The sequence below is a fragment of the Pygocentrus nattereri genome, chromosome 15 (genome assembly GCF_015220715.1).
Source record: "Pygocentrus nattereri isolate fPygNat1 chromosome 15, fPygNat1.pri, whole genome shotgun sequence".
NCBI classification, from domain to species: Eukaryota; Metazoa; Chordata; class Actinopteri; order Characiformes; family Serrasalmidae; genus Pygocentrus; species Pygocentrus nattereri.
The window spans coordinates 40,684,156-40,704,217 of NC_051225.1; the positions used below are offsets into that span (position 1 = coordinate 40,684,156).

The following is a 20,062-nucleotide window of genomic DNA, read 5'->3' on the forward strand; positions in this document are numbered from 1 at the left end:
CTAAGGGGCCGAGCCCAACTCCTGAAAAACACCCCCACACCATGATCCCCCCTCCACCAAACTTTACACTCGGCACAATGCAGTCAGACAAGTACCGTATCCTGGCAACCGCCAAACCCAGACTCGTTCATCGGATTTCCAGACGGAGAAGCGTGATTGGTCACTCCAGAGAACTCGTCTCCACTGCTCTAGAATCCAGTGGCGGCGCTTTACACCGAAAGTTGGTGACCTCTGCGCACTATGCTCCTCAGCATCCACTGACCGCTCTGTCATTTTACGTGGCCGACCACTTCGTGGCTGAGTTGCTGTCGTTCCCAATCGCTTCCACTTTGTTATAATCCCACTGACAGTGGACTGTGGAATATTTAGTAGTGAGGAAATTTCACGACTGGACTTGCTGCACAGGTGGCGTCCGATCACGGTACCACGCTGGAATTCACTGAGCTCCTGAGAGCGACCCATTCTTTCACTAATGTCTGTAGAAGCAGTCTGCAGGCCGAGGGGCTCGGCTTTATACACCTGTGGCCACGGAAGTGACTGGAACACCTGGATTCAGTGATTTGGATGGGGGAGTGAGGACTTTTGGCAATATAGTGTATTTAAGTCCCATGTCCACTATACTATGATCAGTTTTCTGTTAACTATGAATGTTAAGTCTTACAAAATGTTTATTATAAAAAATTATATTTGATCAGGTTCAGACGATACTGTGTTATTTCTGTGTGATGATAAACATAGACCCATCAGTTTATTTATTTATTTATTTTTTACAATACTGTACTTCAGAGATTGTGTTTACTTATTTTCACTGTGCCCAAATCAGTCACACACACAGATTGTAATAATAGATTCATACTAATAACAATAATATACAATCAAATAAAGGTGCAAACGTTTTTAGTATTAAGTATATCTTAAACTTTTACTTGTTATATATAACTCCTGTACATCACATGCTTAAGTCAGATAGGGCGGCTGGAATTTTTTGACTTTTGACAGGAACACCGGGAATGGATGGGAATGCTGAACGTTTGTTTTGATGACGTCATCTCCCGGCGACCTAGTCGCTCCTGCCTCATGTAGCCAAGATGCCTGCCAAGCGGCAGTCGAACGACAGAAACACGACGAAATGGAGGAAAAAGGAGAAACGAGGCGAAAGCGCCGTCATGAACCCCGACATTGAAGACGCCGTCGTCCGCAGCGCGTTGAGCGAAGCGTGGAAGGAGAAGACGAGCTACTCTCATGGTTGGTCCACGTGTCGGTCAGTGGACCGGCGCTCGCTCGCCTCTGCTTTCCTGAGCTTTTCCTGTCAAATGTGCAGAAATCCCAGTATTAACCCCTAACAGTCAGTCAGGTGGTCGGGTTTTAAGCGCGTTGTCCCTGTTCTGGCTGTGCAGGCGGCGTCGAGCTGGACTGCGACCCGTTCCGTCACTGCAGGATCCAGAACTTCATTCACAGCCAGGGTTTCGCGCAGAACCTGCGAGACGAACTGCTTCAGCTCAGCTTCCACAACAAGTCCAACGACCTGTACAAATTCAAGCAGGTAACGCGACCCGCCTGCTTTCCAGAGTCAAAGTAGAGGTAAAACATTCCTCCAGTAAAAGTAGAAGTTCCTCCTTTAGACCTCCACTGGAGTAAAAGTACTAAAGTATTTCCCTTCAAATGTACTTAAGTATAAAGTAAAAGTACTAAAAGAGTAATTCTGGCTCTGATGTCCTGTTATCATTTTTATAACCAGACTGGCTTCATGAACTCATTTCAGGTGAAAGTCCTCCAGCGTCTCTCTTGGTAAACCAGTCTTTTAATAGAACGTCATTAATTAGTGACGCTGACGTCTATTAAAATGATCAGAAGCACAAAACACTGAAGGTAAACAGTTTCCATCAGGGAGAACCGAGTGGCTCTGAAATCACTTTTTACACACAAGCAAAGTTTCAGTTTCAGATTTATTTACAACTTAGTTCCAAGTTTAAGTTGAATAAAAACTGGCTTTAAACTCAGGATCACAGATGAGCTCCTTTACTATGTTGATCTGTAGGCGTCTGTTCATAAACATAAACCAGCCCAAACTCATTTACTATAAAATGAAATGGTGTTTGTAGAAATTCAGAAAAAAGCCGCGTCAGTCTCGACTGCATATGTGGACATATTTCTATATTGAGCTCTATTTACACAAAGTTAGGTTAGTTCATCATTTATGTTGAACAGACTCTCCCAAAGTTTTACGCTGCTGCGCTGACGTTGAACCGCGTGCTGCACTGGGTCGGTATGACCAACAGGTCAAAACCAGCTCTAAACAAAGTGACCGCTGGGCCCTGATTGGTGCTCTGGCTTTGCGCTTCTTTCGTTTTGACATGTTACGTTTTTATACACACAGAAACCAAAAGGAACGACAGATTTCTCAAAATGTAGGAGGAAAAAGTCGGATATTAGACTCTGAAATGTAGTGGAGTGAAAGGAAAAAGTCGCCCAGAACGGAGAAACTTCAGTACAGATACACCAAAAATACTAAAGTACAGAAACTAATTACATTTACTCAGTTACTCAGTTACTGTCCACCACTGCTACTTGCACACTGTGAATCACACCTGTGAGTCTGTGATCTTGTCCCAAGACATTAATTATGAACTGTCTCATTTACAGTCGGAGGATCTGAAGAGGAGAAAAGAGCATCACATTTCTCAGATGAGGTGTGTTTCAGAGTAAACTGCACTGTTAATACAGAACACAACACATGAGTCCAGTGAGCTTTGTGGTGTTTTTTCAGTGCTAAAGGAAATGTGTGTGCGTGTGTGTGTGCGTGCGTGTGTGTGTGTGTGTGTGTTAGGTCCCTTATTTTTGTGCAGTTCCGCTCATGGTTGGCTGAGGTCTTAGGAGTGGATTTAGAGCCAACCGTTGACATATCCTGTGCTAAGTATGAACACACAGGTAATCCAGCCAGTAAGCCCTAGAGAGCCAGAAGGTCATGGGTGATGAAAACGTGCGCAGCTGGTGTTGTTTCCTGTTATCCATCTCTCTCCTTTCCACAGATGTGTTGCTGTGTCATGATGATGAACTCGAAGGGCGGCGGGTTGCGTTCATTCTTTACCTGGTACCTTCATGGGACCTGAGTGATGGAGGAACGTTGGACTTGTACAGCACTGATGGTGTGTGTGTATGGATTGTTTTGTAGCACATATAAGATGGACAGCGTTGGGAAGAATACTTTGAAAAAGCAGTGATGCCTGAATACCTGAATTGTCCGGAATGCCGTCAGTTACGAGTTCCATTACGATGATTTAAAAGAGTCACATATTTAGAACATGTGTGAAATGCACATTGGGAAGACGCGTGGGGGAAAACTGCTGTTGTGATCTTTAGTGATTCACACCGTTCCTCGCAGTGCCATGGTTTGCAGTTTTCTTCATGTAATGTTTTCAGTAATATGTTTCATGAAGAATTCACTTTAAATTAAGTTAAAAAAATAGTATTATGCCTCTTATCAAACTACAACAGCCCCCATCCTGCTGCATTTTGCTGTATACCAATAACTAAATCCTGCAAATTTGACTGTGAAGTGAGAAGCTCTGTGATATTCAGTTAATGACAGAAGTAACACACGAGTCAGTACAACACTGGTGCTGAGCTTGAACGTGTCTACTGCTGAGAAGGTTTTTCATCATCCCTCAAACGGTGTGGAGTTTCTTCACACACTGCGCTGAATTTGAGAAGGTTAATAAACCAGCGTTGAAGGTGTTCCTTTTAAAGATGATATAGGTTTTTAGGTTTAGAAGTGGTGGGTTTATGTTCTAACAGTATTCTCCTAAAAAAGTCAGTGTATTCTGAATGCTGCCTTTACAAAACGTAGCTTGGACTGAATACAGATGCTTAATTTCTGTATTCTGACACGTATTTCCAGGTGAACCCTGGTGAACAGCTTGGTTACGCCTACTGTGACTACAGTGCTGTGCAAAAGTCAGAGACCACTTTATTTATTTCATTTACAGTCAAAACAGCCATTTAATAAATACAACTTATTCATTTTTCAGAAGAAACATTTAAGAAGATTAAATATAAGATAATTTCACGTGATTTCACAGGAAGGGAGAAGTCAGGGGGAAACACTGGAGTTTTAAAAATTGTTCTAAGATATAAAGAAAACAGGACACCTAAATCTGATACACTGCCTAAACTGTCACAGTGAGATAAACGGGATTTAAAGCTTTGGTCATTGAGAGATGGGAGAAAATCAAGCTTCGCTCTTTACTACAGATCAGAAAAAATCTGTCCGTCCTTCCGCTGTGAGAAAACAACAAGAGGCTGAAGGAAATGAAATAAAGAGCACCGAAAATTTCCAAATCAAACAAAGAAGCTGCTGGTGTCTCAGAATAACGACACTGACCACCCCGTTTACGTTTACGGCATTTGGCTGACGCTCTTATCCAGAGTGACTTACAGTTTGATTATTGTTACACAGATGGGCCAAGGTGGTGTTAGGAGTCTTGCCCAAGGACCCTTATTGGTATAGTGTAGGCTGCTGCCCAGGTGGGGATTGAACCCCAGTCTACAGTGTAGAAGGCAGAGGTGTTACCCACTACACTAACCACCCCAAGCAACCAACCTCTAACATTGAACTTGGGAGGTGTTTCACAAAAAGTACAGAAAATATCCCAGAAGATTTTTTTATATAACTGATAGCAAATGTCCTGAAAATAATAGAATGCAAAGAATGGACAACATAAATGAAATATAATGAATTGTTAGGCTTTTGTGTAGAGTTTGTGTATCTGTTGAAAATGCTTTTTGTTTTTTTCTCCCTGGTGCTGAAAATGAATAACTAGTGCTTAATGGCTGTTTGGACTAGAAATGAAGTTTTACGCTGAACTGTTAATGTTTGTTTTAAGAGCGTTATGTAACTATTTCTGTGCTTTTGTCATTTAATGAATGCGTACATGATTTAAGCTGTACTATTTGAGGTGGGCAGTGAGACAATATTATCATATCACCGTGAATTATAACAGTCACAATCCACTTTTCTGAGCATATGGTAGGTATCGGCAATACACTGACCAACTGCGTGTTTAGTTGCAGAGAGCCTATATGGTCCTGTCCAAATGGACTTAGTAGTATAGAATTATTTTATTATGGCATTGCTGATATTACTACCTATAAAGACTACCTGTTCCTACTTAGTTAAATACTACAGTTTTCCTATAATAAGTTTTGTGATACTGTTTATATATATATATATATATATATCTCAGCCACCCATGGCATTAGGTCTTACAAACCTTATAAATACTGTCAGTAAAAATGAACCAGTTCATCACGAGCACAACGTGAGTAATAGAGGAAATGGCAACACTTCACTTTGAGACTCTGTAGGTTCTCACCTTATCTTTAACTAACGGTCGACTGTGGATCCGTGAAATGCAACAGGACTGTGTGATTGGACGTTAACATAACCTTAACCGCAACCCAAAATCTGCACTTCATCCTAATCCTATCCCAAATCCTAAGGCCACTGATAATTGACTGGTTCACTAGATAGTTTGTTAACAACTAAAACATCTATATATAATCTATAGGGCTCTATCAAAATAAAGTGTGACCATAAAGCTATGTAGTGTTCATTTTTACAAACGTATGAATATATATTACCATTCGGTGTACCCTGATAATGGTTTTCCTTCAAATGCTGCCGATTTGTATTCCCATTCATGTTATCCAGCTGTAATCATGTTTTCCTTACTTTTTAAATCTTGTGTTTTGGTGTTTAGAGCATTATCAGCCAGTGAATATAGCGAAGTCTCTGCTGCCCTCTTGGAACACACTGATGTTTTTTGAAGTGTCTCCTGTCTCCTTTCATCAGGTAACACACACACACACACACACACACACACAGACCATTTTCAGATTCTGTGTGTTCTTCATTTATAGAGGCTTGAATGTCACTGAGCTGTAAACCTGTCAGAGGCGTGGAGGTGCTCAGTGTTGTAGCTCAGTTCAGCGGGAATATCTCGTTCTCTCAGGTTGCTGAGGTTCTTGCTGAAGGGAAGTGTCGTTTGTCTCTCAGCGGTTGGTTTCATGGCCCCTCCCTACCAAGACCCCCACGTTACGTCGAGCCCCTGCTTCCTCGTCGTACACACATCCCGAGAGATGTAAGTGAGGCCATGTACGTTGACTGTGTCACATGATGTGTGAAGCCCAACTCTGTTTAATGTGAGATGTGGTGTTGTGGTGTTACTGTGTGTGTTTGTCTAGGAGAATGTATTATTTGAGTGGGTGAATGAGACCTACATGGACCCCCTGTATCAGGCACAAGTGCAGCAGGAGTTTGAGGCTAATTCAGAAATCCGCCTTCCAAATTTTCTGCAGGTAATTGGGTGTTGCACAACATCTGTACATGTATCTTAATGCTAAATACACCAGTTATCATCCTATTATAATTTAGTAGCATCTTTAACGTAGAACAGGTGTGGCGTCAATGCTGGGTACTGGTCCTGCCATTTCTACTGCCACACCCGAAGGGACGAATATCGTAGACTCCTTAGACTCTGCTAGGAAAGCTCATGGATAATGTATAAAGGAAGGGAACTCTAGTCTGTGTGAATTTCGCTCACATGCACAGGCACATCAGAGCCATGCAGACAGTGTAAGTGTAATCCCTAAATAATTAAGTGCCGATTTATTTTTCATTTTGCAAATGTGTGACTCACGCCACGGTCTCTTAGTGAGCGTGGAGGCTAACTGGGAATATAAATACAAGCATACAAAGGAGCTTTTGCATTGCCTTCAGAGTTTAGGTGCATTTTTGTGAGGAGTAATTACAGAAAATGTAAATGAAAGTTAGGAAGGTAGCACATGTAAACTGCATATGGGCATGAACTGTGGTTAAAAACTGAAGATCTTCCATACATCCATGTTATTGATAGATTGAATTTGACTGCTGTATTTTATTCATGTTTGTTCATGTCGTGTTTTATTAGGAGGAAAAATTTAAGCAAGTGAGTGAAGCCTTACGATTGGCTGAAGTACAGTGGGAAAGGAGAGGCCCACCTAACAAGAGGTGAGGTATAAATGTATAATTTAACACCCCTTACCTCTGTATGGGGTGTGTGTGTGTGTATATGTGTGTTTTTCATGCATCATAACCACCGTTAGAGATTAGTTTACATGCTTGGTGTAATCCTGTTTAGATCACTTTTCTGTAAGATTCAGTTTCATTTCTTTTTCCAGGAATATTTATAGTGTGAGCTTTACAAGTGTAAGAAAGTTAGATGTCGTTCTTTGTGCCCCTGATGATGTAAGCCACGCTGACATGAGGTATAACTCACCACCCATTGTTCTAACATTACGTGCATTAGCTTTAACAAAGGCACATCTATAGAACAAAGTGATGTGTATCTACATACACGCTAGAATATGATGACTAACATCTAAAGGCTTCACAGAAAACTCGAACTCAGCAGACCCTTTCAGCCTAGTGACTTTGTCTCAGGGCTTTATATTTACAGTTGACTCACTTCTCACGTCACACTTAAAATTTCTCAGGCGTTTTGCGTCTTTCCTCAAAACATGAATCTGAATGGCGATAAAGTTTCCTGCTTCTACTTAGCGCTCCAGTTTTTACTGATTTAAAATAACTTAATTGCAGTTTACTTTTATGAAAAAGGAGGGCAGCTCCATCTCCAACGTTCTTTGCCCAATATATCCACTATTCCTCCTCAACACATGTCCAAACCATCTCAACCTGGCCTCTCTGGCTTTATCTCCAAACTGCTCCACCTTCAGATCACCTGTCCCTCTGATCTGCTCATTTCTAATCTTGTCCATCCCGGTCACTCCCAACGAAAGTCTCAGCATCCCGCCCATGTATCCCAGTTATCTGTCATTTTGACACCGTATCTATACTGTATCCAAAGTAAGACACACGCTAACGTACACGATGGCGAAAAATAATTGTGCTTTACTAATTACTAGATTAGACTGCTGTACTGTAGCGTTACTTACTGGCTGCCCTGCTGTTTCTCCAAATAGGCTCCTACTAGATGTGGCAGCTTGTGTGCTTTCCAGGAAAAGAAAGTTGAGGCATATTATTTTGGTCTTTTTAGATTATAGGAGCTTTCTGTTAAGCTTTGCATTGACTACAAGGTCTTGTTTCATGACATGTAAAGCTCTTAATGGCCTAGCTGAAGCATCTTACTGATCTGTTGAAGTGTTGTGGCACATCCAGACCATTTCGCTCATCTGAGGCAGGCTTACTGCAAACGCTTAGGATCACTTACAGCTCATTTGGTGGAACAACCTTTTCATATATAGCTCCAAAACTCTTTCATAAAATATTAGGAATGCAAGTTTAGTGTTAAATCCAGATGTTTTTCAAGGCTGACGTATGCCTAGAGTATTGTGGTTCATATATATTGTTTGTAATTGTCCTGTTATTTCATTTAAACCATGCTATATTATTTCTGCCTTTGCACCATTTGGCAAGTGAGTGTGCATGAGTATCATGGGAAGCTGGAACTATGATTTAAGAATATGTAGCAGTATTAAATACTGATATGAGAGAGTCTGTTGTATTTGGTTTTATTGGGTACATTTTTGGCCTGTAATGGTAGTAGTGGTAGGCTCCAGGCAGGGTAGTTAGAGGAGAGATTATATAAGGCCTCATTTGAGCTCAGTCAATGTGGGTCAGAAAGGGATGTACTGTGGTGAGTTCCTAACCATTTTATGCTGTATTATAATAAACAGAGACAGTACACATCATCCTGTGAGGTAGAGGTGATATTTTAGTTTGTTAAGGATTTGTATCTGCAGAAAATATCTTAACAGAAAAGATTCATCAGAGACTAAATTATTTTAACCACTACAGCACTACAGTCTCCTGATCACCTCTATTGACTTTTGAGAATCGCAGAGCTCTAATTTTCCAGCAAATGGTGCAAACTACTGAAATCATGTTCTAGGAGTTTTTATCTCTCTGCAGATAACACAGTGAAATTTCCACTACACAGTTACTTAATAAGTAAATAAACCTGTTTGTATTAACCAATAGAAAAATAATTCATGTAAACCAGAAACAGCAGAAGATTTTAATGAATTATCTTTTTATTTATTTAACTTTACCATACAATGAAATTGGCATGGTCAACATTTTTTTTAAATAGAAGTATGATGCTCACTGATTTAATGTTTGTCTATTTTTGGCACATATGCTTATAATAATATTACAATTACTATCTATTATGTTTTATTTATATATATATATATATATATATATATATATATATATATATATATATATATATATATATATATATAAAAAATCTAACATATTGAGAGATCTTTGCTAGTTACAGAATCAGAGTTAAACAGCGCAGTGCAGTACAATACAATACAGTTCAGTAAGTGCAGTATAATACATTAGTGAACACCCAGCTCAGTGCTCATGTAAGTGCTCTATAAAGAGACGGTCTTCGGTCTGCGTTTGAAGACCTCAAGAGACTCCGCTGTACGAACAGCTAGTGGGAGTTCAATCCACCACCTTGGTGCCAGTACAGAGAAAAGTCTTGCTTGTCTTCCACATAACTTGAAGGATGGTTGATCAAACCGAGCTGTACTCAAAGCTTGAAGGGGTACAGTTCAGGTTTTGACCATTGCCATCAGGTATGGGGAGGGATGTTCTGTCTTTGGGTTTGTTGCAGTAGTCAAGCCCTGTGATGACAAGAGACTGAACTAGTACTTGGATGGCCTCTCGAGTGAGAAAGGGTTGAATCCTGCAGCTGTTGTAGGTTCGTGATATGAGCTGAGAACGATAACTGGCCATCCAGAATCGCACCAAGACTTCTTGCGTCTTCAGACAGAAGAATCAGAGTTCTTGAATGAGATGGCATGATCGTGATGGACCTGTAGTTGCAAGGATGCAAGGATGGCATAGTAGATCCATGGAGATTTACTGGAGCAATGTGGATGGGATGGGATCCAATGGGCAGGTGGTTGGATTACTGGATTCAATCAGTTGTAGGACATCATCTGGGAGAGAGAAGAAAAAAGCTTTGCAAAGCTTCTATGCCTGGAACACTCATATTAATGCAACACCTACTAATCTATCACATGAGCTTTATTTACTTATTTTAGCAAGGTAATTATTTTTGATACAAGCAACTACATGTCTGCTGCGAATGAAAACAAACGTTTCAAGCACTTACCATTTCTAAATAATTCAGGTAGAAGTGGAACAAGTGGAGATGTTACAACTTGCATGGGGAGCAGTGATGATTGTTTTGGGGGTCTAATTATAGCAGCCACTAGAAATGTCTAATTGATCAATGCAAACACAATTAATTCAATATACACTCACCAAGATGTTTATTATGAACTAATACTGGGTAGGAAGTTCTGCTTTAAACACAGCCTCAATTCTTCATGGCATGGATTCCACAGGGTGTTGGAAACGTTTCTTTGAGGTTCTGGTACATGTTTACATGATTGCATCATGCAGTTCCTGCATATCTGTCATGTGCAATCACCTGTTTTATCACATCCCAAAGGTGAAGACTGAACTCATTGTCATGTTTATAAAACCAGTGTGAGACGATTTGCTTTGTGTCTTTGAAAACAGGCCAATTGTAGGGATGCACATGGTAACGGTGCTCAAACAGACTTTGGAATTCAAGCAATGATTGTTTGGTATTAACGGGCCCAAAGTGTGCCATGGAAACATTCCCCACACTATGACACCACCTCCACCAGCCTGCACTGCTGACACAAAGCAAGTTGGGTCCACAAATTCATGTCGTTGATGCCAAATTCTGGCAACAGGTAGTTTCCATGTGCAGATCTGACACTCACCAGATGTTTGTTCTTTAATGAGACTGTTATGCGTGAGAATCCCAGGAGATTATAGAATTATCCCTGCTGTAGAAATACTCAGACCAGCTCATCTGACACCAGCGATCATTCCGCAATCAAAATGACTTGCGACCACATTTTACCCCATTCTGATGTGAGCATTACCATGAAGCTACTGGCCCAAATATTCATGATTTTATGCACTGCACTGCTGCCACACAAGTGTACAAGTGCTCGGTCAGTGTAGTTCTATGTTGTTTGGATTTTCCAATTTATTTCAATATATGCATCAAAATAAATCTAATTGATTAAAAGAGGCTCAAACACTGGCAAATGTATTTTTGACCACAAAGCAGAACAGCATGTGATGAGAAGCCTGTATTTTAGACTAGGTTGTACCCTGTACTGTACATCATCCAAATACCTGGTCAGCAGTGGTCCTGTGGTGGTCTCACTTCATTTGTGTGCAGAATAATGATGGCTGATGAATTGTGCAGCAACTGGAAGGCTACAGTTAGTAACTGTAAAGCTATGAAGTGCACCTATATGGTAAATGTAAATAAACTGACCTCAGTGCATCACTGTGTGTGTGGGTGTGTGTAGGTGCTATGCTCATGCAGAGCTTCAGAGCTTGCCGGCATGTCTAAAGGAGTGCTGGGATCTTCTTTCCTCTGAGCCATTTTTCCTCCTGCTCTCCAACCTCACTGGCCTCTCCCTACACTATTTGGCTGTGGGAGATGAAGAGAATGAGAGTGACAGTCAGGGTGATGAGAGTGATGCAGAGAAAGAAGAGAGAAACAACCAAGAAGGACAAGGCACGAGTAGTGCTGCTTCATCAAATGAGAAACAAGACAAAGGTAATCTTCCTTTACATATTTAACTCTTTTGGTTTATAAGTGCTTCTGATGTGTGATTCGCTTTGTGTGTTTGTTGTTTTGGGTTTGTTTACTAGTTGTGTGTATGCGTATTTCAGGACCTCCAATGTGTGTTGGTGAGCTGCGTCGCTGGGCGCACGGTAATTACACACTGCTGCATGATTCTGTGGAGAGGGAGTTTGCACTGGACCTGCTGCTTCACCTGGGCTGCAAAGGTGACACTGATTCGTGACTTCTCAGAAACGTACCCTGTACTGCCAAAAGTATTCGCTCATCTGGCTTCACACATATATGAACTTGAGTGACGTCCCATTCTTAATCCATAGGGTTTAATATGATGTCGGCCCAACCTTTGCAGCTATAAGAGCTTTTGGGGCAGTCGTGGGCTGGAGGTTAGGGAACTGGCCCTGTGACTGGAAGGTTGCCGGTTCAATCCCCAGCGCCGACAGTCCATGACTGAGGTGTCCTTGAGCAAGACACCTAACCCCCAATTGCTCCCCGGGCGCCGTGGATAGGGCTGCCCACCGCTCCGGGCAAGTGTGCTCACTGCCCCCTAGTGTGTGTGTGGTGTTTCACTTGCATGGATGGGTTAAATGTGGAGATGGAATTTCCCCGGTTGTGGGATCAAAACAGTATCACTTAAACTTCAACTCTTTTGGGAAGGCTTTCCACAAGGGTTAGGAGTGTTTATGGGAATTTTTGACCTTCTTCCAGAAGGTCAGACGCTGATGTTGGACGAGAAGGCCTGGCTCACAGTCTCCTCTCTAATTCATCCCAAAGGTGTTCTATGGGGTTGAGGTCAGGACTCTGTGCAGGCCAGCCAAGTTCTTCCACACCAAACTGGCTCATCCACGTCTTTATGGACCTGCTTTGTGCACTGGTGGGCAGTCATGTTGGAGCAGGAAGGGGCCGTCCCCAAACTGTTCCCACAAAGTTGGGAGCGTGAAATTGTCCAAAATCTCTTGGCGCTGAAGCTTTAAGAGCTCCTTTCACTGGAACTAAGGGGCCGAGCCCAACTCCTGAAAACACCCACACCATGATCCCCCCTCCACCAAACTTTACACTCGGCACAATGCAGTCAGACAAGTACCGTCTCCTGGCAACCGCCAAACCCAGACTCGTCCATCGGATTTCCAGACGGAGAAGCGTGATTGGTCACTCCAGAAAACTCGTCTCCGCTGCTCTAGAGTCCAGTGGCGGCGCTTTACTCCACTGCATTCCACGCTTTGCATTGCGCTTGGTGATGTAAGGCTTGGATGCAGCTGCTCGGCCATGGAAACCCATTCCATGAAGCTCTCTACGCTGTTCTTGAGCTGATCTGAAGGCCACATGAAGTTTGGAGGTCTGTAGTGATTGACTCTGCAGAAAGTCGGTGACCTCTGCACATTCTGCCCCTCAGCATCCGCTGACCGCTCTGTCATTTTACGTGGCCGACCACTTCGTGGCTGAGTTGCTGTCGTTCCCAATCGCTTCCACTTTGTTATAATCCCACTGACAGTGGACTGTGGAATATTTAGTAGTGAGGAAATTTCACGACTGGACTTGCTGCACAGGTGGCGTCCGATCACGGCACCACGCTGGAATTCTCTGAGCTCCTGAGAGCGACCCATTCTTTCACTAATGTCTGTAGAAGCAGTCTGCAGGCCTAGGGGCTCGGCTTTATACACCTGTGGCCATGGAAGAGACTAGAACACCTGAATTCAGTGATTTAGATGGATGAGTGAATACTTTTGGCAATATAGTGTATATAAATGTATAAAATGTACAAAAACATCAAAGGCTTCCGATGCCAATGAAAGGGCTACAAAATGCAATTTGACTTCTGCTCTTAGTGTAATACAGGATTAAAAAGGGCATCGGGGTCTTGTATCTTTATGCCTTTTTTCCACCCGTTTTTTTTTTTATTTCTGCATAATGCAATTGTTGATGTAAAAAAAGTAATTCTGAGTAATGTGAAAAGGTGAAAGAGACTAGAGAACCATGACCAAAACAGGCAGTGAACCTACAAATGTCTTCTGAGTTGAGCCAAATCTTACCGGAAGTCTATAGTAAAACAGCGTAACAGATTTCTTTGGTGTCGTTTTAGTCCAGTCACAACCACTGTGAACTGTTCTTACCTGAAATGGAGCATTTCCCATTAAACCCTGTCTTATTGACTTTATTCACATCCCAACAGTGTAATTACACAGAAGCTTTGGAAAAAGAATTTACCCTTTAAATAAAAATGTGACCGCTAAGGCGCCAATTTGATCACCACCACTTTTTGGTTGGCGATATCATCATGGCAACGTCTACATGGTTGTGTACCATCAGTTTCACACCAGTTCTACAAAAAGATCTGAACCAGTGTTTGTTTTTCAGCACCAACAAGTAAACACAGCATAACCTTGCTAGACTATTTTTAGACTGTAGATTGAAGGAGCTTAGCTGAACCATTTTCAGCGTAGGCTTCTGCTTAGCTAGGTGGCAAGCTACAGAAGCAGTTAAACTCATGGACCCCGTTTACAATTGGTCACTTCATGTGACTTGTATCTGGACCGTATCCTGATATTTCAGTTACATGCATAACACACACTTTGTTGTCAAACGTGCCTCTGGGTCGCGGGACTGAAATCCGATTGCTGTGTGGTATGGAATATGCAAATCCGCTCATTATGATGGAATATGCAAATCCGCTCATTATGCAGCAACTAATGACCCATTGTTTTTCTGTGTAGCCTCCTCTTGTGCTGTTAAAGGTAGCTGCTGCCTTGAAAATCCTGGTTTTGCATGCCGTCACACATTTGGTCAAACTTGGGGAGCCATCTGCGTCCTCCATGAGTACGTTCCTCGCAGACGTGGATCACCGGCCCAGCATGTGGAAGAGTTTTGGTTGTTGATGGATGCATTTACACGGCTAGAACATGTGGCCCAACTGCATCTCAGACCACCTCCTGAAGTGGTTTCAGTGACCCGATTTATAACTGTTTTTGCATCTGCATTTAAATTAGCATTTTTATGTGGACTGGCCTCCAGATATAATCCTGATAGTCAAGATACATGACGTGACCAAGTGTAAGTGGGGTTATAGTGGTAAGGAGAAACTTGTCCTACTGTGGGGGGAAGAAAACCTTCACCTACTTGCCTGAGACAGCTGCAGTGCTGGGAATGGTAGACGTAAGGTTAATTATTCCCACCATGGTATATATTTTTTTTAATTGTAACTAGGCAGTTAAATGTGAGGTAAGCAAGCACAGACTCATGTTGCATCGTCTCTGGGACATCATAACAGCTGGCCCCCTCTCGATTTACTGAAGAAAGGCGTGAGGCTGTTCTGAGATCTGTACATTTTTGTCACTGTTAATCAGTTCAGGCTTGTCAGCCACAAGTCCTGAAAGACTTGAACGACTGAGTTAAATCATGCTTGTTAAAACAGCTAAAACACTCAACTGCACTAGGGCTGCACAACATGGACAAAGCACTAAGCACTGTGATTACATTACTGCATGTTGTGATGCACCTTGCAATATATTACAGATCAGTGGTGAGTCAATAATGCAGCAGACGTGAAGATCAGTCCGTGTTACTCTGGTTAAAATCATTTATTTCTTCAATCACTTTTTATGCAGAATCATGAAAACACTCATGGAAACAGTCGTCTGAATGCTTCCAGCTTCGGTAGGTTAGAGGGAAATGTCCGTATTACAGAGCTGCGTATTGTGCAGTGCTGAGGCCGTGCAAGACAGGAAACCGACACTAACATTGTGGCACTCGGAAGTAGAGAGCACTTTTAAAGTGAATGTTTTTATCTTTTTCTATAATAATTTTTATTTATATAGCGTTTTTAGTGCTGGTGGCAGCTCAGAGTGCTTTACAGACAGGTGATAAAACATAGGCAAGAAGTCATTAGTATTTATTTAGAAGAAAATGAAAAAAATCAAATTAGAAGACAAACACCACGAGACATTCAGTTTTAATTAAATGCTGATTTAAAGAGAGACGTTTCCTAAAAGTGAGCACTGAGCTCCACAGTTCAGATGCTTAATAACTGAAAGACGCCTCTCCATGTTTTCTGTATTTGTAGAAGGCCACTATCTGATTACGTGCCGGATCATAAACAGACAGACACTCTGATCTAAGCAGGTGCTTTAGGGTTGGTTTGAGCTTTAAAGACCAGTAGCAGAACCTTGAAATCGATCCTGAATGATACAGACAGCCAGTGCGGTTCTTTTAAAACAGGAATCATCTGATCTCCCTTTGTTTTTGTCAGGATGCTGCGTTTTGTACAAGCTGTAAGGGATGTATAGTTTTCTTAGGAAGTCCAGTAAGAAGATCATTACAGTGATCAACTCTGCTGTAACAAATGCATGAATAAGTTTCTCTGCGTCGCTCTGAGGTAGAAAAGGCCGAACTTTAGCGATATTTCTAAAATGATAAAAAGCTACTTTGGTGACTTTGTTTACATGCGGTGTAAAACAGCTCAGAGTCTAGGACCACACCCAGCTTTCGTACTTCAGGTTTGGTATAAGAAGCAAAAGAACAAAGTTTCTCAAAAAGAATTTTTCTCAGAGTTTCTCTACAAATGATCAGTATTTCAGTTTTTTCATGATTTAATTGTAGAAACTTTTGCGACATCCACTGAGAAACATCTGACACACAGCTGGTCAGTCTGACCACAGAGTCTTGATCTTCAGAAGGAATAGAAATGTATAGCTGGGTTTCATCAACACAGCTATGAAAATTTATACTGTGCTTCCTAGTGACATCACCTAGGGGTAGCATGTACAAAGGGAAAGCAAAGACCCAAAGACTGAACCTTGAGGGACTCCATGAGAATTGGCAAATCTATTTGATGAATGATTTCCAAGTGAAACCATCAACTGTCTATTACTTAAATATGATTTAAACCATTCCAAAACCGTGTCCGAGAGGCTGCCCCAGCATTCAAGACGCTGGATTTAAATACTTAGAAAAGAATGGTCTAAAATTATTTAGTACAGAATGATCCACGGTACTTTTTTTTTTCCCTGTCTTGTTATTTTGTTGTGTTGTCTTTCAGGTTGGAAGGCAGAGTTTGGAGGCTTCACTTCCTATATTGCACATGATGAAGATGAAGAGGTCAGTGTTTGTATCGCACAGTAATGTTGTTTACTCAACCTTCATGTATTCCTTAATATTTCTCAAGGTGCTGTTACAGTCGCAGATGAGGGTGATGGAAAGGGTGCTGTTGTAAATATGTGCAAAAATTTTAACACACTACAATCATTTTATCTCATCAGTACGTAACAATCAGACATTTGGTGTAGGGCTACTAGTCATTTCTCCGGTATGTCTGCATTGTTTGTTGTCAGCTCCTGACTGTGTATCCAGAGGATAACTCCATGGCTCTGGTCTACAGAGACAAAGAAACTCTCAGGTTCGTCAAACACATCAATCACAGCAGCGCTGACCAGAAAGACGCAGCGTTCTACGATTTCTCCTTTACTTACTATGAATGAACAAGGCTGGATATCAAACGTGGACAATAAAGATTCAAATCACAGAAAGTTGCACTAAAGACTGAGAGTCTCTTTTCTGTCATTTATTATTTCTGTTATTCTGTTATTTATACAGTACTGAGGACGTGTTACGTGCTACGTTGAGAAGTGTGTTAAGTGATTTTGCAATGCCTCGTTGAACATCTCGCATTGCAGGTTCACAAATGACTCGTTCTGATTATCGTGGATCTTCTGTATGATTTGAATTTCTGTTTAATCTTGCGTGTAGTACTCGCGTCATCATTACTCTCCTGTGCCGCTCTGAGGAGAGTGGGTTCACGTTTTATCTCACTGTGTCTTCATGTTTTTAAAGATTTTAGCTTTGAGGCTTTGGTTTGCTCAGTAGAGGTCTCGTAAACTTAAACGGATGTTTATATTTATTAGACTGCAGTTGCTGTGATGGGTGATGGAACATTAACGTTCAACACCCCATACGACTACGTGAACTGTGCATCACATTCATAATGTAAACCTTTGTGCATTAGTGGTAGATTCAGGCACGCCTTAGGATGTATTTGTGTGTAGCAATCTGCCTCTGTGTTATCTGAGTGAGGTGTAGGTCCATGGGTGTTGCTCTTTGCGTGTTTTGAGCGTGTATCTGCGAAGGTCAGGGCAGTGTGTGCGGAAGGCTGTTATGACCTCCGTTGACACCACGCAGTAGCAGTGCACCTCTTGCAGCTTTGTGCACTGTGTTGCCAAGGCGACCAGTGCATCGTTAAGCTCTGGGGAGGGTGTGGTCTGCACTTCCAGGGCCTCTAGAGTATTTGCGTAACTCTGCCCCACCAGGCGCACTTCATCCAGCAGCCACGTCCAGGTGAGCAGGCGCAGCTGGCGAACAGGGATGCTGGGCTGCAGCACAGCTGGAACGTGCAGCTCCGGAAGGGTGTGATCCAGCTCGAGATCCACAACTAATGCTGGGTGCCTGCGCCTCACCTCTGCCCACGTTTGATCACGGATGGGTGTGGCATATTTCAGGGAGCGCTCGCAGCGCAGTTCGAGCCGCTTCAGCGCTGACTGCTGGGGTGACAGGAGGTCTTGGAAGACGTGTTGAGACAGGCTGGCCTGGAAGAGCCCTATAGTGTTCAGGGCTGGGCAGAGCTTCAGTACCTCCCTCACTGTCTCGGCCACGACGCCACAAACCAGGGAATTATTATTGATGAAGAGACGTCGAAGGGCGGGGCAAAGTGCAGCCACGCCCTTCACAAATGCATCACTCAAAGTAAAAGGCACACCCCTCAGGTCGAGCTCCATGAGGGACGAACCATCCGTCAGTACGTCCACCAAACCCTGTAGCAGGTCCTGTCCCGCGTAGAACAGGGGTGGGTTTCCTAAGCAGTTCACGCACAGCACTTGCAGCCGTCCATCACCTCCAGAAAAGGCCTGGCGGAGGACCCAGAGTCCAGTCTCCCGACTGGCAGCCTCAGTCACACTGACACTCAGCTTCAAGTGTCTGACTAAAGGCAGAAAGGCGGAGAAGTTCTCAGGGATGCTAGCTTCTGAATCACATCTGAGAGGAGGAAGGAGAAGCTGGGTAAAGGCATCGGCTGCATCCAGAACAGCACATGTCAGAATACACTGAGAGTCCAAGAATTGCTAATTGCTTGAACGCTTATTCGTCATATACTGAGGTTTGACAGCTGTTTTTTTTCTGTTGACTTAGAGGAGGCAAACCACAACAAAGGATGGCTGTTCCATCAAGATAAATGCGAGATGCCCCATTTATTACATGGAATTTAGGCCTGATTTCAGCCCTTTGAGACTTTGTGGGGTTATGTTGGGAAATGTGTGAAGAAAAATAACGGCCACTATGGCTGGACTGTGGACAGCAGTGCAGAATGTGTGGGAAAGCAGGTCCAGTTAAATCATTTTAAAAACATTAGGGCCATGATAAAACGGTGTTAATGACTAGAGGATCTACAAAATACTGAAACACTACACTGTCAAAAAGAAAATGTTTTTGTGAATCATCACTGAACACAACAAAAAAAAGCAAAACTGGGAATCAAGAAGACACTAACGGTTTATAGAGTCCCCATTCTGTAGTCTTGGACTTGAACTGAAAGGTTTTTTTAATGATTCAAATGAACTGCTTCCCACGTTCTTCACTGCTGTCCACGGGCTACCAATCACGCCCAGGTACACTTAATGGACCGTGTTGTGTGACCTTGCTGGAATGCTCCTCACTTGTTGGGGTCTTCCTCCTTGAAGCAAACAGACAAGATAAACACATTAAAGCAGCAGCTGATCATCATGTGCGTGTGAGCAGTCGTGCTTGACACCACAGTTGGTAGACCATCCATCAGCCGAGTATGGGTGGGTATGGTAAGAGGTGGTCTGGACTAGGCTGCCCGGGTTGAACACGTGACCTGAGTATGCCAGCATGATCATGGGCCTCGACAGTAACACGCTTCCCTTCTAACAGACCCGTTCACTCACCTGACCTCCGTCTGTGTCCAGGCACTGGGACAGGTCATGATGTTGGACCATGTCCTACACACCGTGAAGGCATTGTATTTGTCCCTTAGCGGGAGAAACGAGAAGATATAGGCGAGGATTTCTTCTGGCAGGTCCATTACAGCGCGCTTCTCATCATCTTTCATCCCACTTCTGTGTGTTTATCAGAGGTCCGCTCTAAAATAAACCTCGGGGCAGTGCTTGGGTGCCGGACCGTCCAGCTGTTGGCGTCCCTGCCCGCTTTCAGGTGAATGTTTCTCTCTACTTCCTCTTTCGCCACGAGTTCCGCTGTTAAACAGCGCAAAGTGAGCACAAGCATAACGCTCCACCAATCAGCGCCGGGAACCCGGCGGTCTCCACCAATCACAGTCCACGCAGCCTCGG

The 20,062-nt window shown here is 42.8% G+C and overlaps 2 protein-coding genes across 2 annotated transcripts; one reads left to right on the top strand and one right to left on the bottom strand.

Annotated features, from left to right (window-relative positions):
• The first annotated feature begins 1,014 nt into the window (after nt 1-1,014).
• ogfod1 (2-oxoglutarate and iron-dependent oxygenase domain containing 1) lies at nt 1,015-17,244 on the top strand. Its single transcript, XM_017725606.2, has 13 exons — nt 1,015-1,245; nt 1,398-1,543; nt 2,644-2,690; nt 2,828-2,928; nt 3,030-3,146; nt 5,760-5,851; nt 6,012-6,140; nt 6,244-6,357; nt 6,969-7,048; nt 11,437-11,690; nt 11,807-11,923; nt 16,747-16,805; nt 17,039-17,244. The coding sequence occupies exons 1-13, from the start codon at nt 1,089-1,091 to the stop codon at nt 17,183-17,185; spliced, it is 1,560 nt and encodes a 519-aa protein (XP_017581095.1). The 5' UTR covers nt 1,015-1,088; the 3' UTR covers nt 17,186-17,244.
• On the bottom strand, nt 15,265-19,955 carry fbxl8 (F-box and leucine-rich repeat protein 8). The gene is made up of 2 exons (XM_017725607.2): nt 19,661-19,955; nt 15,265-18,731 (listed from the first exon to the last, which is right to left on the bottom strand). Exons 1-2 carry the CDS (start codon nt 19,822-19,824, stop codon nt 17,765-17,767), a joined length of 1,131 nt encoding a protein of 376 aa, XP_017581096.1. The 5' UTR covers nt 19,825-19,955; the 3' UTR covers nt 15,265-17,764.
• Nucleotides 19,956-20,062: the final 107 nt, after the last annotated feature.

Bases quoted from the DNA above. Each gene is read 5' to 3' on its own strand.
- ogfod1 (XM_017725606.2), top strand. From the start codon at position 1,089: ATGCCTGCCAAGCGGCAGTCGAACGACAGAAACACGACGAAATGGAGG. The intron at 1,246-1,397 runs GTTGGTCCACGT...CTGGCTGTGCAG, and splicing joins GAAGACGAGCTACTCTCATG to GCGGCGTCGAGCTGGACTGC. The intron at 11,691-11,806 runs GTAATCTTCCTT...TGCGTATTTCAG, and splicing joins AAATGAGAAACAAGACAAAG to GACCTCCAATGTGTGTTGGT.
- fbxl8 (XM_017725607.2), bottom strand. From the start codon at position 19,824: ATGAAAGATGATGAGAAGCGCGCTGTAATGGACCTGCCAGAAGAAATC. The intron at 18,732-19,660 runs GTGAGTGAACGG...TCCTCCTCTCAG, and splicing joins TGGACACAGACGGAGGTCAG to ATGTGATTCAGAAGCTAGCA.